Below are 18,144 nucleotides of genomic sequence, written 5' to 3'. Positions count from 1 at the left end.
ACAAACATTGGCAGTAGAATGTCCCGTACTGAAGGACTCGGTGACTTTCAATGTGGCACCGTCATAGGATGCCACCTTTACAACAAGTCAGTTCGTGCACCAGTCAACTGTAATTGCTGTTATTGTGAAGTGGAATCGTCTAAGAGCAACAATGGTTCAGCCGCAAAGTGTTAGGCGACACAAGCTCACAGAACGAGACTGCCGAGTGGTTAAGTGTGTAGCGTTTAAAAATCGTCTGTCCTCGGTTGCAACACTCCCTACCAAGTTCCAAACTGCCTCTGGAAGCAACTTCAGCACAATAGCTGTTCGTCTGGAGCTTCATGAAAGGGGTTTCCATGGCCAAGCAGCCGCACACAAGCCTAAGATCACCATGCGCATGTGTCGGCTGGAGTGGTGTAAAGCTCGCCATCATTGAACTCTGGAGCAGTGAAAACTCCTTCTCTGGAGGGATGAATCACCATCTGGCATTCCGACTGACAAATTTGTGTTTAGCGCATGCCAGGAGACCGCGAGCTGCCCGACTGCATAGTGCCAACTGTAAAGTTTGGTGGAGGAATAATGGTCTGGGGCTGTTTTTCATGTTTCGGGCTAGACCCTTTAGTTCCAGTGAAGGCAAATCTTAATGCTACAGCATACAGTGACATTCTAGATGATTCTGTGCTTCCAACTTTGTGGAAGGATGTTTCCTGTTTCAGCATGACAATGCCCTGTGCACAAAGCGAGGTCCATACAGAAATTGTTTGTTGATCGGTGTGGAAGAACTTGACTGGCCTGCACAGAGCCCTGACCTCAACCCTATCGAACACTTTTGGGATGAATGGAACGCCATCTGAGAGCCAGGCTTAATCACCCAACATCGGTGCCTGACCTCACTTGTGGTTGAATGGAAGCATGTCTCCGCAGCAATGTTCCAGCATCTAGTGGAAAGCCTTCCCAGAAGAGGCTGTTATAGCTGCAAAGGGGGACCAACTCCATATTAATGCCCATGATTTTGGAATGAGATGTTCGACGAGCAGGTGTAGATCATTGTAGTGTAAATCGTTCCTAGCCTCCACTGCCTCCCTACATTATGTCCCTAACACTTTAAAAAAAAAACTGAAACTACATTTAAAAAAAAAAATTGTTAACTGAAACTGAATAGAAACTAGTGAATCAAGTCTGAAATCGAACTGAAACTGAATATCAAATAAAAGTCTGAAAACAAATAGAAAATCACAACTATAATAACCTTGGACCCAAAAGTTTGGTGTGCTTTTTGCCATGGAAATGCAATACAAACACCACAATTGAGTACGTACACTTGTGGATGCTGGGGCTGTGGAAGAGGAATTGATGAGCCTTTTGTTAGGCATTGAAAAAGGGTCACCTGGTAAACCAAGGTCAACACTGGTGGAACTGAGGTAGTTTGGCCAGATCTGAGGCCCTTGTCTGGATGAGAAATCTTAAACGTACTCCCATTCTCTCTCCCTGCTATGCAAACAATTACCTTTCCAATTAAGGTCTGTTTTAACAGGTGCCAGCGTCAGGGCACACACTTCAATCTAATAATCTAGACTAATTTAACCAAAAACCTGCCTTGAGAGAAGGGAAACAGCCATTTGCTCACTGCCATTGCCCAACAAGCCATACACACTCCTGCTCACCCCAGTGTGTGCGTCCGTGTGTATGTGCACACACATTCATCTGTGTGTAAGTATGGTTGACTCAGGTTTAGTATGGCGTGTGATCCTGTCCTACTCGCTCAATCTGTAGCTTCCTGTTTGAAAAGATAAAACAGACCATCAGGTGAGTTTCTCCTGACTGACTGGTCCAAGGGTCACAGCGCAGTGGAAATCACTTCCTGTCCCCCAGGGGCCTGTTCAGAGACTGTTCTCAGGCTTCTGAGTGATAGAACTTAATTCGATATGTAAACCTGTATCTAATCTGATGTTATAGGCCTAGTAGCTTCATTGGAAATGACCCGTGTGCATTGAAAAGCAGTGCTGTTACCTGCTAATTAGTTGTCCTCTTGGATGTATCTTTCTGAACTTTCTCTTATTACTCATTTATCTGTCTCCTACGTCATACATGACACTCTTGTCTGTACGGTGTATTTGAGTCGGCACCATCCCTGCTCTCCACAATAAAAAGCATTTACTTACAGCTTCTGCAGCGCTTCCTGCCAAACAGATCCCCAAACACAAGCAGTATGTTGACAGGAGAGATTAGGTTTTCCTGCCACGGCTTGCCGAGGAGGCGGGGGCCCCTGGTTGAAAACACGCTGCTCAAAGCCACCCAACTGCCTCTCTCATTGCCCCCTCCCTATATCAAAGGCGGCAGGGCAGGACTATTTGAACAGGTGATTCCCATTTACATCTGCTGACCCCTTTGGCTGTGTGCCAGGTAGTCAGTCAGTCAGGCAAGCAGCCAGGCAAGTGTCAGCCAGTGTTTGTGTCAGAAAGCTACTGTAATTTGTGTGGGACATCACGCCTGATGATGCCTGATGAGGGATGTTGACATACAGAGGACTAGGGCTAGCCGTAGCTACTTGGCTAACGTTTTAAAATATTATTGTGGATTTGGAAGGTATAATTTTTTAAATGTACTAATCAGATTTGAATGTTCATTTTCTGGCTTTAGATGTGCCTTGAGTGAAGTAGTGCCTTGCGAAAGTATTCGGCCCCCTTGAACTTTGCGACCTTTTGCCACATTTCAGGCTTCAAACATAAAGATATAAAACTGTATTTTTTTTGTGAAGAATCAACAACAAGTGGGACACAATCATGAAGTGGAACGACATTTATTGGATATTTTAAACTTTTTTTTAAAATCAAAAACTGAAAAATTGGGCGTGCAAAATTATTCAGCCCCCTTAAGTTAATACTTGGTAGCGCCACCTTTTGCTGCGATTACAGCTGTAAGTCGCTTGGGGTATGTCTCTATCAGTTTTGCACATCGAGAGACTGACATTTTGCCATTCCTCCTTGCAAAACAGCTCGAGCTCAGATGGAGAGCATTTGAACAGCAGTTTTCAGTTCTTTCCACAGATTCTCGATTGGATTCAGGTCTGGACTTTGACTTGGCCATTCTAACACCTGGATATGTTTATTTTTGAACCATTCCATTGTAGATTTTGCTTTGTTTTGGATCATTGTCTTGTTGGAAGACAAATCTCTGTCCCAGTCTCAGGTCTTATGCAGACTCCATCAGGTTTTCTTCCAGAATGGTCCTGTATTTGGCTCCATCCATCTTCCCATCAATTTTAACCATCTTCCCTGTCCCTGCTGAAGAACAGCAGGCCCAAACCATGATGCTGCCACCACCATGTTTGACAGTGGGGATGGTGTGTTCAGGGTGATGAGCTGTGTTGCTTTTACGCCAAACATAACGTTTTGCATTGTTGCCAAAAAGTTCAATTTTGGTTTCATCTGACCAGAGCACCTTCTTCCACATGTTTGGTGTGTCTCCCAGGTGGCTTGTGGCAAACTTTAAACTACACTTTTTATGGATATCTTTAAGAAATTGATTTGTTCTTGCCACTCTTCCATAAAGGCCAGATTTGTGCAATATACGACTGATGTTGTCCTATGGACATAGTGTCCCAACTCAGCTGTAGATCTCTACAGTTCATCCAGAGTGATCATGGGCCTCTTGGCTGCATCTCTGATCAGTCTTCTCCTTGTATGAGCTGAAAGTTTAGACGGACGGCCAGGTCTTGGTAGATTTGCAGTGGTCTGATACTCCTTCCATTTCAATATTATCGCTTGTACAGTGCTCCTTGGGATGTTTAAAGCTTGGGAAATCTTTCTGTATCCAAATCCGGCTTTAAACTTCTTCACAACAGTATCTCGGACCTGCCTGGTGTGTTCCTTGTTCTTCATGATGCTCTCTGCGCTTTTAACGGACCTCTGAGACTATCACAGTGCAGGTGCATTTATACGGAGACTTGATTACACACAGGTGGATTGTATTTATCATCATTAGTCATTTAGGTCAACATTGGATCATTCAGAGATCCTCACTGAACTTCTGGAGAGAGTTTGCTGCACTGAAAGTAAAGGGGATGAATAATTTTGCACGCCCAATTGTTCAGTTTTTTTATTTGTTAAAAAAGTTTTAAATATCCAATAAATGTCGTTCCACTTCATGATTGTGTCCCATTTGTTGTTGATTCTTCACAAAAAAGATATAAAACTGTATCTTTGTTTGAAGCCTGAAATGTGGCAAAAGGTCGCAAAGTTCAAGGGGGCCGAATACTTTCGCAAGGCACTGTATGTTTTGGCATTCTAGAGCATATGAAGTCAGACAATGAGCGGCAGCCTTACGAGGATTAACACGCTTGAATGACTTACAAACGAACTCCGTGGAGATCGTAAGAATGTAGCCCTCGCTGTCCTCCGGGACACTCCTCAGCAGCTCAGTCATATGCTTGAAGTGTGAGAAAACGGTGTTTACTGTAGCTCGTCCAGTAGGGCAGCATTGGTGTCTGCTACGTGGCTGGCTTTCTTTTTGTAATCCATGATACCTAGCCGTGCCACATACGCCTCGTGTCCAACCTGCTGAAGTGTTCCTCCACTTTGTCCCTAAAGGATGTCTCGCCACCTTGATCAATGTGCGTAGGTTGTATTTGTGCTGTGTAACCATACTATTGTCCCTGCTCATCTTGCCCTGTTTATAAGCAGCATGTCTCCTTCAGTTTCCCGACAAGGCTGTCATCAATCCACATTTTTTTGATTTGGGAGAGAAAAAATTGAAAGATGCCATTGGTATCACATCCTGTCTTTTTTTTTTATGAATCCGGTAACTGAGTTGGAGTATTCATTGATGTTCTCACCAGAGGTGACCCGGAACATGTTGCAGTCCACGTGAAAACAGTCTTGGAGCAGGTATTCTGATTGGTCTGACCAGCATTGTACAGACCTGACAGCCGGAACTTCCCTCTTGAGTCTTTGTAGGTGGGGAGGAGCAAAATGTAGTCATGGTCATTTTGATTTGCCAAAAGGAGCGTCCCACCTAACCAACAGCCAGTGAAATTGCAGGGCGCCAAATTCAAAACAACAAATCGAATTAAAATTTTAATTCCTCAAACATTCAAATATTATACACCATTTTAAAGAAACTTCTGTGTCTGATGTCAAAAAGGCTTTACCACGAAAGCACACCTTGCGATTATGTTAGGTCAGCGCCAAGTCACAGAAAAACATACAGCCATTATCCAGAGAAGGAGAGGTGTCACAAAACTCAGAAATAGCGTTATAAATATTCACTTACCTTTGATCTTCATCGGAATGCACTCCCAGGAATCCCAGTTCCACAATAAATGTTTGTTTTGTTCGATAAAATCCATAATTTATGTCCAAATACCTCCTTTTTGTTTGCGCGTTTAGCCCAGTAATCCAAATGCACAGTGCGCTAGCAATTAGTTTAGACAAAAAGTAAAAGTTATATTACAGTTCGTAGAAACATGTCAAACGATATATAGAATCAATCTTTAGGATGTTTTTAACATAAATCTTCAATAATGTTTCAACCCGGACAATTCCTTTGTCTTTAGAAATGAAAAGGAACGCAGCTAGCTCTCACGGTTCCCAAAGAAGTTAAGGTCCCCCCACGATAATGAAATCTGCCAATGAAGTCCAATAAAGATCTTTGATTAGCATTTTTGGTGTCAGTTTGGGTCTCAATGTACACATCTGTGGGAATAATCCCTGAGCCCCCCCCTACGGTAGGTAAAAAGGGTGGATTTAATGACCGAGATTGGCCTTCCTCCATGTTACCCCCAAGGCTCAGAGCCATTCTCCCAATCAATGTCGGGAGACAGTTTGGAGGTGGGCCTCTCTGGGTGACGTGACCTGTGGTTCTATGTCAATGTTATTGAAGATAATCTTTGTTTAAATCTCTGTCTACCTCATACTTAAGTAATCCTTTTTAACCCCAAAATGATCATTAAAAATATTGACGAATACGCTGATTCGGTGTGCGAGTTCATTAGAATGTGCGTTGAAGATGTCGTTCCCATAGCAATGATAACATTCCCTAACCAGAAACCGTGGATTGATGGCAGCATTCGCGTGAAACTGAAAGCGCGAACCACTGCTTTTAATCAGGGCAAGGTGTCTGGTAACATGACCGAATACAAACAGTGCAGCTATTCCCTCCGCAAGGCTATTAAACAAGCTAAGCCTCAGTACAGAGACAAAGTAGAATCTCAATTCAACGGCTCAGACACAAGAGGCATGTGGCAGGGTCTACAGTCAATCACGGACTACAAGAAGAAACCCAGCCCAGTCACGGACCAGGATGTCTTGCTCCCAGGCAGACTAAATAACTTTTTTGCCCGCTTTGAGGACAATACAGTGCCACTGACACGGCCTGCAACGAAAACATGCGGTCTCTCCTTCACTGCAGCCGAGGTGAGTAAGACATTTAAACGTGTTAACCCTCGCAAGGCTGCAGGCCCAGACGGCATCCCCAGCCGCGCCCTCAGAGCATGCGCAGACCAGCTGGCTGGTGTGTTTATGGACATATTCAATCAATCCCTATACCAGTCTGCTGTTCCCACATGCTTCAAGAGGGCCACCATTGTTCCTGTTCCCAATAAAGCTAAGGTAACTGAGCTAAACGACTACCGCCCCGTAGCACTCACTTCCGTCATCATGAAGTGCTTTGAGAGACTAGTCAAGGACCATATCACCTCCACCCTACCTGACACCCTAGACCCACTCCAATTTGCTTACCGCCCAAATAGGTCCACAGACGACGCAATCTCAACCACACTGCACACTGCCCTAACCCACCTGGACAAGAGGAAGACCTATGTGAGAATGCTGTTCATCGACTACAGCTCGGCATTCAACACCATAGTACCCTCCAAGCTCGTCATCAAGCTCGAGACCCTGGGTCTCGACCCCGCCCTGTGCAACTGGGTACTGGACTTCCTGACGGGCCGCCCCCAGGTGGTGAGGGTAGGCAACAACATCTCCTCCCCGCTGATCCTCAACACTGGGGCCCCACAAGGGTGCGTTCTGAGCCCTCTCCTGTACTCCCTGTTCACCCACGACTGCGTGGCCACTCATGCCTCGAACTCAATCATCAAGTTTGCGGACGACACAACAGTGGTAGGCTTGATTACCAACAACGACGAGACGGCCTACAGGGAGGAGGTGAGGGCCCTCTGAGTGTGGTGTCAGGAAAATAACCTCACACTCAACGTCAACAAAACTAAGGAGATGATTGTGGACTTCAGGAAACAGCAGAGGGAACACCCCCCTATCCACATCGATGGAACAGTAGTGGAGAGGGTAGCAAGTTTTAAGTTCCTCGGCATACACATCACAGACAAACTGAATTGGTCCACTCACACTGACAGCGTCGTGAAGAAGGCGCAGCAGCGCCTCTTCAACCTCAGGAGGCTGAAGAAATTCGGCTTGTCACCAAAAGCACTCACAAACTTCTACAGATGCACAATCGAGAGCATCCTGGCGGGCTGTATCACCGCCTGGTACGGCAACTGCTCCGCTCTCAACCTTAAGGCTCTCCAGAGGGTAGTGAGGTCTGCACAACGCATCACCGGGGGCAAACTACCTGCCCTCCAGGACACCTACACCACCCGATGTTACAGGAAGGCCATAAAGATCATCAAGGACATCAACCACCCGAGCCACTGCCTGTTCACCCCGCTATCATCCAGAAGGCGAGGTCAGTACAGGTGCATCAAAGCTGGGACCGAGAGACTGAAAAACAGCTTCTATCTCAAGGCCATCAGACTGTTAAACAGCCACCACTAACATTGAGTGGCTGCTGCCAACACAATGTCATTGACACTGACCCAACTCCAGCCACTTTAATAATGGGAATTGATGGGAAATGATGTAAATATATCACTAGCCACTTTAAACAATGCCAACTTATATAATGTTACTTACCCTACATTATCATCGACTGCATCCTTATATCATCGACTGCATCCTTATGTAATACATGTATCACTAGCCACTTTAACTATGCCACTTTGTTTACTTTGTCTACATACTCATCTCATATGTATATACTGTACTCAATACCATCTACTGTATGCTGCCCTGTACCATCACTCATTCATATATCCTTATGTACATATTCTTTATCCCCTTACACTGTGTATAAGACAGTAGTTTTGGAATTGTTAGTTAGATTACTTGTTGGTTATCACTGCATTGTCGGAACTAGAAGCACAAGCATTTCGCTACACTCACATCTGCTAACCATGTGTATGTGACATAACATTTGATTTGATCAATTGAATTACATTACATTTAAGTCATTTAGCAGACGCTCTTATCCAGAGCGACTTACAAATTGGTGCATTCACCTTATGACATCCAGTGGAACAGCCACTTTACAATAGTGCATCTAAATCTTTTAAGGGGGGGGGTGAGAAGGATTACTTTATCCTATCCTAGGTATTCCTTAAAGAGGTGGGGTTTCAGGTGTCTCCGGAAGGTGGTGATTGACTCCGCTGTCCTGGCGTCGTGAGGGAGTGTGTTCCACCATTGGGGAGCCAGAGCAGCTAACAGTTTTGACTGGGCTGAGCGGGAACTGTACTTCCTCAGTGGTAGGGAGGCGAGCAGGCCAGAGGTGGATGAACGCAGTGCCCTTGTTTGGGTGTAGGGCCTGATCAGAGCCTGGAGGTACTGAGGTGCCGTTCCCCTCACAGCTCCGTAGGCAAGCACCATGGTCTTGTAGCGGATGCGAGCTTCAACTGGAAGCCAGTGGAGAGAGTTGTTACTTTCAATGCCTCCTGAAACTCACAATCTCCTCTTTTCTCCCTCTCTCTTAGCGTGGTACAGAGGGCTTCTGGAAGTCAGTGGCCCGTTACGTCCCGAAGGAGCCCACAGAGATGCGCATCCTCAACCCCTACTTTATCCAGGAGGCTGCCTTCCAGTTCATCGGCCTGCCACTCAACAACGGCCTCATGGGGAAAGGGGTGAGTGACACTCAGACAGAAACCCGCTCTAGTTGGATAGAAATATAAATGTATCTAACAATTTCTGCATTGGAATGTTCTGAGATGAACCATCAGAATGTTGGCAGAACCCATCTACGGTGCTATGTAGACGTTGGAGGAAAGTATGATGTCCGTCACCTGGTTTATGGTGGATAAACTCGGTTTGCAGTCTGCATTCTGCATTCATTCTGCATTCAGTCTGTATTCCGCATTCACGCAAGCAGTACCTGGGGCGGCGTTTCGGAGCGTTGGGCCAGTAACCGAAAGGTTGCTGGATCGAATCCTTGAGCAGACAAGGTAAAAATCTGTCGTTCTGCCCCTGAGCAAGGCAGTTAACCCACTGTTCCCTGGGCGCCGAAGGCGAGGATGTCGATTAAGGCAGCCCCCCGCACCTCTCTGATTCAGAGGGGTTGGGTTAAATGCGGAAGACGCATTCAGTTGAATGCATTCAGTTGTACAACTGACTAGGTATCCCCCTTTCCCTACAAGAGTGCATAGACTCTTACTCACACCCATGTATATTAAGTTCAAGAATACACACACAGGCACACCCTGACAATCCTTCTTTCAAACATTAACACACTCTCACACACATGCTACAAAAAGGTACACAACCCATATGCAGCCCGGGAGTTGATGACCGACTGCACGGTCATAACCAAAGTGTGTTTGACACACTTCAGGCCCCAAACTCAAACCTCGCTCCCAATAGAACCCCTGTTCCTATGACAACCGCTGCAAGGCAGCACCTTGCCATGCCATCACAGGAAATTAAATCGTTATAACAACTCTGCAAACATCTCTCTAGATCAAGGGTCCGGAACCCAAGTGACGAGACATTTCTTCAAATGATTACAAAAACCTTGTGCTCTAGTAGCTGCATTGGATGAACCTCATGATTCAGAGAGCAAGACAGAGACATTGGGCACCTGACTGCATTTCAAACTAAAGGAAACAGAATTGTGTTGAATAGTTTGTCATGGAGCCACAAAGGGGTAACTGAAGAGCCACATAAGGCTCCAGAGCCACACGTTGCAGACCCCTGCTCTCGATGAAAAGGAGAGATTTATGGAGGTAAAATGAAGCTTTGGGCGTATTACCTCATTAACTCCTCATTTTGGTTATCAGATGAGACTTTAGATTCTGGACTGCCGCAGGCTCTGCTGCTTTTCTTCTCTCCTTGGCACGTAACTAATCAATCAAACGCATTGATTGGCTTCATGAGGCCACTTACCTGATTTACCAGGACTATGGCTGTTTGATCAAAGGGAATAGGTTAGATAAAGACCAGCAGATGCTGTCACCCCTCCTGGACTGGAACTATGCAGCAGACTAGCTTGAGAGGCTGATGAAGTTCTACATAGGAGTGCAGGGGGTAGGGAACATGCTTCAACAGGCATTAGAAGGATGGGAAGGGGTACAAGGAGTGTGTACAGCCTTCTACCCTGAAGGGGTGACCACCAGGACACCCCTGGCTGAACTTTGGTGTACAGGAGGAACATGTGTGGAACATGTGAGTTGCCCTGGTGTTGGGGGTGTTGGTCTCATATAATACTGATCAAGACGGGATACAGCCTGACACATCCTTCCCCTAAAATGCCTGCCTTTCCCCTGATTAGTGCAGTGTGTTTGTATGATATGTGCGTTTGCGGGTTCACGCAGCGGAATGGGGGGGCTTAAGCTACACCTACCCTTAGGGCTTCAAAATCAAGGTAATGGTTTAGAGCCCCCCCCCATCTCCTCCCAATTAGGCCCTAGGGTTTGAGGAAGTGGAGGTCTGCCCTCTCAAACCGCTGTGTCATTGTGCGGCTGCGTCTGTTTAAGCAAGTTGTTAATCACTCTCAGCTCAAGACGAGTTAACAACTCCGGCCCAGGACGAAGCCAGGAACACGAGGAAAGGTGGGGTGGTGCATACCGGTCACAGACTAGGGCCAAGAAAGATAGTGGCGGTAAAGAAACATGATGTTAATATAGACATTTTCAGTTTTTATTTCATTTTCAATGCTTGCTTTTACTACATACTACTGTTAGAGGAAAAGGTGTTGGCTTGTTTACACTCTCATCTCCCCTAATAATAATGCTTTGTTACTATAATGCACCCCAACATAAGATACAATATACAGGTAAATGCCAACATAGTGTCTGAATAGGGCGTTGGGCCATCACGAGCCATAAAACCTTCAAAGCACCTTGGCATAGATTCTACAAGTGTCTGGAACTCTATCGAAGGGGTGTGACACTTTTCTTCCTTGAGAAATTCCATAATTTGGTGTTTGGTTGGAAAATGCTGTCTCAGGCGCCCTTCCAGAATTGTCCTTTTTTCCTGTGTTCAAATTGGGTTGAGGTTTGGTGAATGAAAGGCGCTGCATGGTCAATCCCGACGTCTGCATTGGCCGTACAGCATTTGGCCTCTACATGCCTCCAGAGGCACCGGACTTGTTACAGGACTTGTAGCAAAGCACTGATAGACAAGGACAGTCACACAAATAATGGTAGCAAAAATCATGGGCAACTGAGTGTTTTTATACGTGACCCTAAGCATGATGGGATGTAAATTGCTTAATTAACTCAAGAACCACACCTGTGTGGAAGCACCTGTTTTTAATATACTTTGTATCCCTAATTTCCTTAAGACTTTCCTTTATTTTGGCAGCTGTCTGTACGACACACTACAAAGAAGTGACATGGCCTTTTTGTGCTTTTCCCTCTTCAGAACATTCCAACCCTGGGTACGGTCGCCATAACGATGGCCCTGCATAACTGTGACGAAGTGGCGGTGGCCGGCTTCGGCTACGACATGAACACGCCCCACGCGCCCTTGCACTACTACGAGACGGTCAAGATGTCCGCCATCAAAGAGGTGCCTGTTTTTGTTGCATTCAAATCCACTTGAAATGGATCTTGGAGTGGTGTTTCCTCTCATTGTCTACACGTGTCAAAGAACTAGAAAGGTGAAAATGCATTCTCAGTAGACAAACCCACCATATTGTTTTCAGGAAAGTGCAGATTAGAGAGACTATATTGGCTCCCCCCTAGACCTATTAGGCTAATATTGGCTCCCCCCTGTGCATTTTTTGTTTGGCTCTCTCATCCCCCTCCTCCCTTCCAACTAGGACCAAATAAATGACCCCAAGATGGAGCCTTTTAATCCTCCACTCCCGACTGCCTCTGTGTTCTATTATGCCAGATGTCACAGAGGGCAGCTGACGTATGACCTCAGAATGATAACCTTTGTCTGAACTCCCAATTAACTATTTTCATGTAATCAATGGAAACCTCATCTAGTAGGTCTATCGCCATTGGAACACTGAAAGACTTCTGCTCCCTCATGTCATATCTTTCCACTGGTGGTAATATGCTGAGGTCACCTCAGGGGGTGTGAGATGCAGTAGTATCCTTACTCAACTGTCGGACTTGAAACAGTCCCCTCATAAAACAGGGCTACTCGGCTTAAGCTCAGGATGGATCCAGGTGCTTCAACTTTCTGTATGTCGGTGTGAAGGGACCGAATAAGAGTGACAATAGAATGTCACACTGTTCAGTATGTCTGTACACACCATTCGTATGTGTTCTGTAGATGCCAGCATGTTAAAGAGAGGAGGTTGTTATCCTCGTCATCCTCTCTCTGACCTAGCTCGTCATCCCAGACCACAAGGCCTGAAGACACACACACACACCCTGGTGTTACTGCTCACATGGCACTCCCGGCCCTGCTCCCTGTAGTAAAGCAGTGAAACTCTAGCCATGGATCCGTGTGGTTCTGTGTATGAGTGTGATCCGTCACAGAGTCAGGGCCAGGCCAATCCAGACAGGCCAGTGGCTCTCAGGAGAGGCTCGGGCCCCACAGCAAGGACCCACGCAGGGCTCTGGGGCCCGGTTCGGCCCAACCCAGCCAGGTCCTCCCACTCTCAGGCCCCAGAGCCTCCCACAGGAATACCGGACTCTAGTTACACACTGCCGACTAGACTGCGGGCCCAGAGCACAGTGGGGAAGGAAACTGACCCAATGTGGCTCCACTCTCACACAAACAAACAGACACACTTGTATTTATTTATTTTAATTGGGGGGTGGATCAGCTTTAATATTGCGGATAGATTGATGCTTCCATCAATGTAATTGTCTGCATCATTTCCAATCCCCCATATATTTTTGGGAGATATATGTCTCACTCTCTTCATTCATTCATACACACACTTTTTTTGAATATACCTTTATTATTCCCTGCAAACCCTACCACCCTTCCCCCAACTGGAGTAAACTATAACACTTACCTTCAGTTTATACATCTTATACACGTTTTACAGACAATCTATTTTACAATAGTTATATTTAGTTTGTTTGTAGTCCTTCTTTTTCTGATGTCCATCCAATTTGATTTCTATTTGTAACTGTGCTATTTCACAATAGTTGCTTAACCTATATACATTTTACAGACCCTGTATGTTTTACATTGGTTATCTTGTTATTATTCCCACCCTTCAGCTCCATTCAACCCATCTATCTCTTAACAACATCCATTCCAATATTTTGTCGTTTTTTTGGCACAGCTGTCAATTTTTTGGTCCTTAAATGAAACTGGTATATATTTTTATTTATCCCCATTTTCTTTAACCATTTAACAAGTTCCTTACCTTTTCCGCCTTCCACTTGCCTCTTCCATTTTTGTCGTAATGCTGCAATTAGTTGGTTGTAAATTTGGGTAGAGCAGACATTTCCATATGACTAAATGACAACTCCACCAGTCCTATTTATGATATAATTTACAATAATTATACTTTTATTTTGATCAATTTGTATATTTGAGTTTAACCACAATATTTGTTGAATTATTTGTTTTGTGTTTTCAGGTGGATTAAACTGAAATAGCAACCAACTTTCTATGGCTTGTTTAAAAAAGAATTATATTTTGTTTTCAAATAACTGAAAGTGAGTAATCTGAATTACGGGAAAAAGGCCATTCTTGAACATGGGGTGAGACATTCTTACTAATTTACTGGAGAACCATTTTGGATTTAAGTATAACAGATGCCTTTCGTGAGAGGTCTAATGATTTCATATTTAATCATTTCTACCCTCTGAATTCATATTCATTTTTTAAATAGGTCCTTTTAATTTTGTCTGGCTTGCCATTCCAAATCAAATTTAATATTTTTTGCTCATATAATTTAAAAAGCAGGTTGTTAGGTGTTGACAAAACCATAAGCAAATAGGTCAACTGTGATATGACTAAAGAGTTAATCGGGGTGATTTTTTTCCACAAATAGACAGGTATTCTCTTTTTCATGGTAGCAAGATCGTATCTATTTTTGCCAACTTTCTATTAAAATGTATTGGAGTGAGAATTTCTTTCTTTGGGGATTTGCATACCGAGTATGTCCACATCTCCGTCAGACCATTTTATTGGTCACAGTAATGCAAAAGTAGCATGTTTTTTTGTGATCCAATATGTAATATAGTACAGTTATCCAGAGAGGTTAGAGCAAGTATCTAGATCCTATATGAGGACTTGGGGGGATTCTAATTGTGGTTTTAAATGAAAACATGAATCAGAGTAAAAACACCTTTGTTTTTAAGCCCTGGATTTGTAGTCCCTTAATATGTTGGATCTAATTTTAACAGCTAACATTTCGATGGCAATAATAAATAGATATGCCGATAGTGGACAACCTTGTTTTACTCCTCTTGACAGTTTATGAGATGTAGACATTTTTTACTATTTTACACCTAGGGTTACTATACATAACTTTAACCCATTTTATAAGAGATTCTAAAAAGTTGAAACATTCCAGGTGTCTTTGTATAAACTCCATTTGTTCTTTTATCAAAAACATTGACCCGGTTCTTGTCGTTGACCCTGACCCCCACTGATCTTTGACAATCTTCTTGTTTCTCATCTTGTTCCCCTTCATCTCCCCAGTCCTGGACACACAACATATCCAAGGAGAAGGAGTTCCTCCGCAAGCTGGTGAAGGCCAACGTCATCACGGACCTGACCAACGGCATTTGAGTCTAACTGTCCCAGAGCTTTGCCTTTTTTCAAAAGAACCACAGAACAGAGGATTCTGGGAATTAACCTGGATGGGTGGTGTGAGGGGGGGGGGGACCCAGACCCAGACCCTGGTGGTCTGTATACTGCCTAAGTTTTTATGAAGAGAAGATTTAAAAGGACGACTCAGTGGAGAGACGCACATACTTGCCTTCTGACCCAGAGGCTCCTGTGTCAGGAGAGACATAGGCCTGGATCGGACATCTTCAGGACAGTCAACGATCCGACAACCATGTTTACCGTTTCAATACCCCTGAAAATCACGTGAACGAACAAGTGATATGGAAGAGGATGATTATGGATGGCAGAGGATGGAAGGCCTGACGGACGGCTGTAGAGACGGACAATCTGCAGAAGAGGGACAGATGGTTACAGCAGTGCCAAACGTACGTACCTCGTTACAAAGGGGGGAGCAGAGGCCTTCTCCCTGTACTGCCTGAATGTATTCACAAAACAATGTAAATATCAAAGATCATTACCATGCTGCAGCAACCCCCCATCCGGGCATTGGCGAGCCTCCCTCCATCTGGGTATCAGCATGCAGTACATATCCCACCTCAGACCCACACAAGGCCTTTTTTTAAAACCTTTGTCTCTCCCCCTTATCGCTTCCATATCAGCAGGCCTTTTTGAGGCTGCCCTGCATTTTGAGATTATCATTACAGATGTTAATATCCAGCAAGAGAAGAGGCCTGGATTATTTTATTTAGGTTTAATTTATTTATAAATAGGCTGAGAATTGGTGCAATTGTTCTAGTTCGCTACAATGTGCTTCCTCAATGACTCACTGAGGTGTCATTAGTTGTTGAGTGGATATCCCTCAAACCTGAGACCCTAGTATTTCCAGTATGCCTTTAATATAAGCCCAAGTCCAAGTCAGTATTATCATTTATGTCCAATATTTCAGTCAGATTTTTGTGTTGTGAAATTTGTATTTTTTATGTTTTGAACATAAAGTATCACAAGATGAAGCCCCAACAGATCAGTATTACAGAGAGAGAGAACCAATGGTCTGGGAATAGTGTTCCCGTTCACACTCAAGTGTCCAGAATAATTTGCCACTTGTCAAGTATTTCAACAAAAACCCAAGGGGTCCAATATTTCAGTCAGATTGTAGTAAGTCGTATTACAATATTAAACCATATTTCAGTTATATCCTGTTTGGTTTGTGATATTAAACCCAAATTGGTATTACAATGTGAAAGCTTACTGATCCACTGTTTCTCAGTGAAAGGCCCATTTGGTTAGTAGTTACAGTTCCAGCATTAACGGATCAGTATTTAAGTGTTGCTCCGGTGGCTCAGTATTACAAGATGAGACACCACGCTATGGTTACAGCCTCACACGCTGCTTCCCTCATCATCAACTACACTTCAACTGAATGTCATAATCAGCTTTTTTAGTTCTTTCTACCTTTTTCTTTTGGATGACATTTTGACTGTTGCTTAAATTTTGTATTTCATTTTTTTTTTTTACTGTCTTCGTGGAGGTGCATACTTACTGTACACCTGTATCCACTTATCTTCCTGTCCATTAGTAAGGTATTAGGGTTGTGTTCATTTGGCGAGAAATAGAAGAAAACATACTAAAACGTTGAGACTGACTGGACTTCAAATTACAAATGCTAATTTGTGTTCTATTGCGAAAGGTTTTAAATAGTTTTCCTTTGTGTACTGTAATGAACACTGACCAGTTTCAGAGAGGCGTCACTGCTCTCTCTTGCTGGGCTTCCACAACAACTTTTCTCACTTCTGTTCACGATGGGAAAATTAAAGAATATGGGGGAATCTTAACCTAGCCTACCATATTGGTGTACCTATCCAGGCCCTTCAAATTAGTTAGGGGAAAGTAGGCTGCTTTTACACAGGCAGCCCAGTTCTGATATTTGTTCCACTAATTTGTCTTGTGAAAAGATTTGATTGGTCAAAAGACCAGTTAGTGAAAAAAGATCACAATTGGGCTGCCTGTGTAAATGCAGCCTTTGTTATGTAGGTTGGAGGGAAGGGATGGATCTTTCAGAAATGGAACCCTGCATAGGACGTTCACTGCTAGGGTCCTAAGAACAGCTCACCTATGCACTGCCACCTGACGAGGCCCTCTCAGGCTGTGTTTACAGGGTTGGACTCAATTCCATATCAAATATAGACGAGTTAAGTCGTCAAGTCATTTTCAATTAGGATTTTTTTTTCATGAATAAAAAATGAATTATGTGCACCCTGGAATGGGCAGGAATTGAAACAGAATTGACCCCAGCCTGGTCTGTAGGCAGAATGTCATTATTAGAACTGGAGACGACAATGACATCATACGGGAAACCATATCATCCAACGAGAGAGAATCAGTCATCACCTTGCCCTAACACAATCAATCACTGGCAAGGTCGTTACAGATCAAATCACAAGTGTTACTGTTTCTTTTTCTAGATTATATGAAATCGAGACTGTCATATTTGCAACTTGTTAATAAATACGTTGACCCTTTTGTCGCTTTGTAAGGTGGCTGATGGTGTGTGTGTTTCTTTGTTTTTATGTGATCACACAAAGCACTGTCAACGGGTTGTCTCTGGTATGCAGGCAACCCTCTCCGCCAAATGTAAGGCCTTTATGGGGTTACAAGGCCCTGGTGTTCTTTCCTGTTGTGCAGCCCTCATACTATAGCTCTGTCCATTATTCTGTTGGAGTTTAGACTCCACAGGAAACGTAGTGTCTGTTATTCTGTTTAAGAGCTTATAGACTCCACAGGAAACAGTGTTAAGATGAAGAGGATGGGTCTAAGCGTGGATAAGGATTTCCTCTAAATCCCTCCCACCTGCTGAGAGGGGGGGAAATAATGGTTCAATCCCCTATCCACTCTACTTCCTTTCGAGCACTCTTGCTGTCTCTCACTCTCATTCTCTCTTCTTCACCTGCCAAACCCAAATGAGCATCTAGTTTCATTGTAGTGGCCCTGAGGGACCCATCCAAACCAGGAGACACACTGTTGCAGTGATACTTTAATACCCACACACGTACATTAGCATATATATATATACACACACACACACACAAACAGAAGGGGGGTGAGAAAGCACTGCTGCTGGTGCTGTAAGTGAATAGTGAGTGCTGGAAACTGGAGCTCTTTAAAGGGCATTTGG

The 18,144-nt window shown here is 44.2% G+C and overlaps 1 protein-coding gene across 2 annotated transcripts in view; it reads left to right on the top strand.

The window, feature by feature from the left end:
- LOC118394497 (CMP-N-acetylneuraminate-beta-1,4-galactoside alpha-2,3-sialyltransferase-like) overlaps positions 1–17,509 on the top strand; it is an 86,781-nt gene extending 69,272 nt beyond the window's left edge. For both annotated transcript variants that reach the window (XM_035787719.2, XM_035787718.2), the window contains 3 exons: positions 8,798–8,944; positions 11,679–11,825; positions 14,883–17,509. In XM_035787719.2, coding sequence (XP_035643612.1) covers positions 8,798–8,944; positions 11,679–11,825; positions 14,883–14,972 — 384 coding nt within the window. In that variant the 3' untranslated portion in view covers positions 14,973–17,509. The remainder of the gene's footprint in view (positions 1–8,797; positions 8,945–11,678; positions 11,826–14,882) is intronic.
- The last annotated feature ends 635 nt before the right edge of the window (positions 17,510–18,144 follow it).

Source organism: Oncorhynchus keta, chromosome 15, assembly GCF_023373465.1.
Source record: "Oncorhynchus keta strain PuntledgeMale-10-30-2019 chromosome 15, Oket_V2, whole genome shotgun sequence".
Taxonomy (NCBI): domain Eukaryota; kingdom Metazoa; phylum Chordata; class Actinopteri; order Salmoniformes; family Salmonidae; genus Oncorhynchus; species Oncorhynchus keta.
The sequence above is the reverse complement of the archived record's forward strand: the minus strand, read 5'-3'. Positions and strand labels throughout refer to the sequence as shown.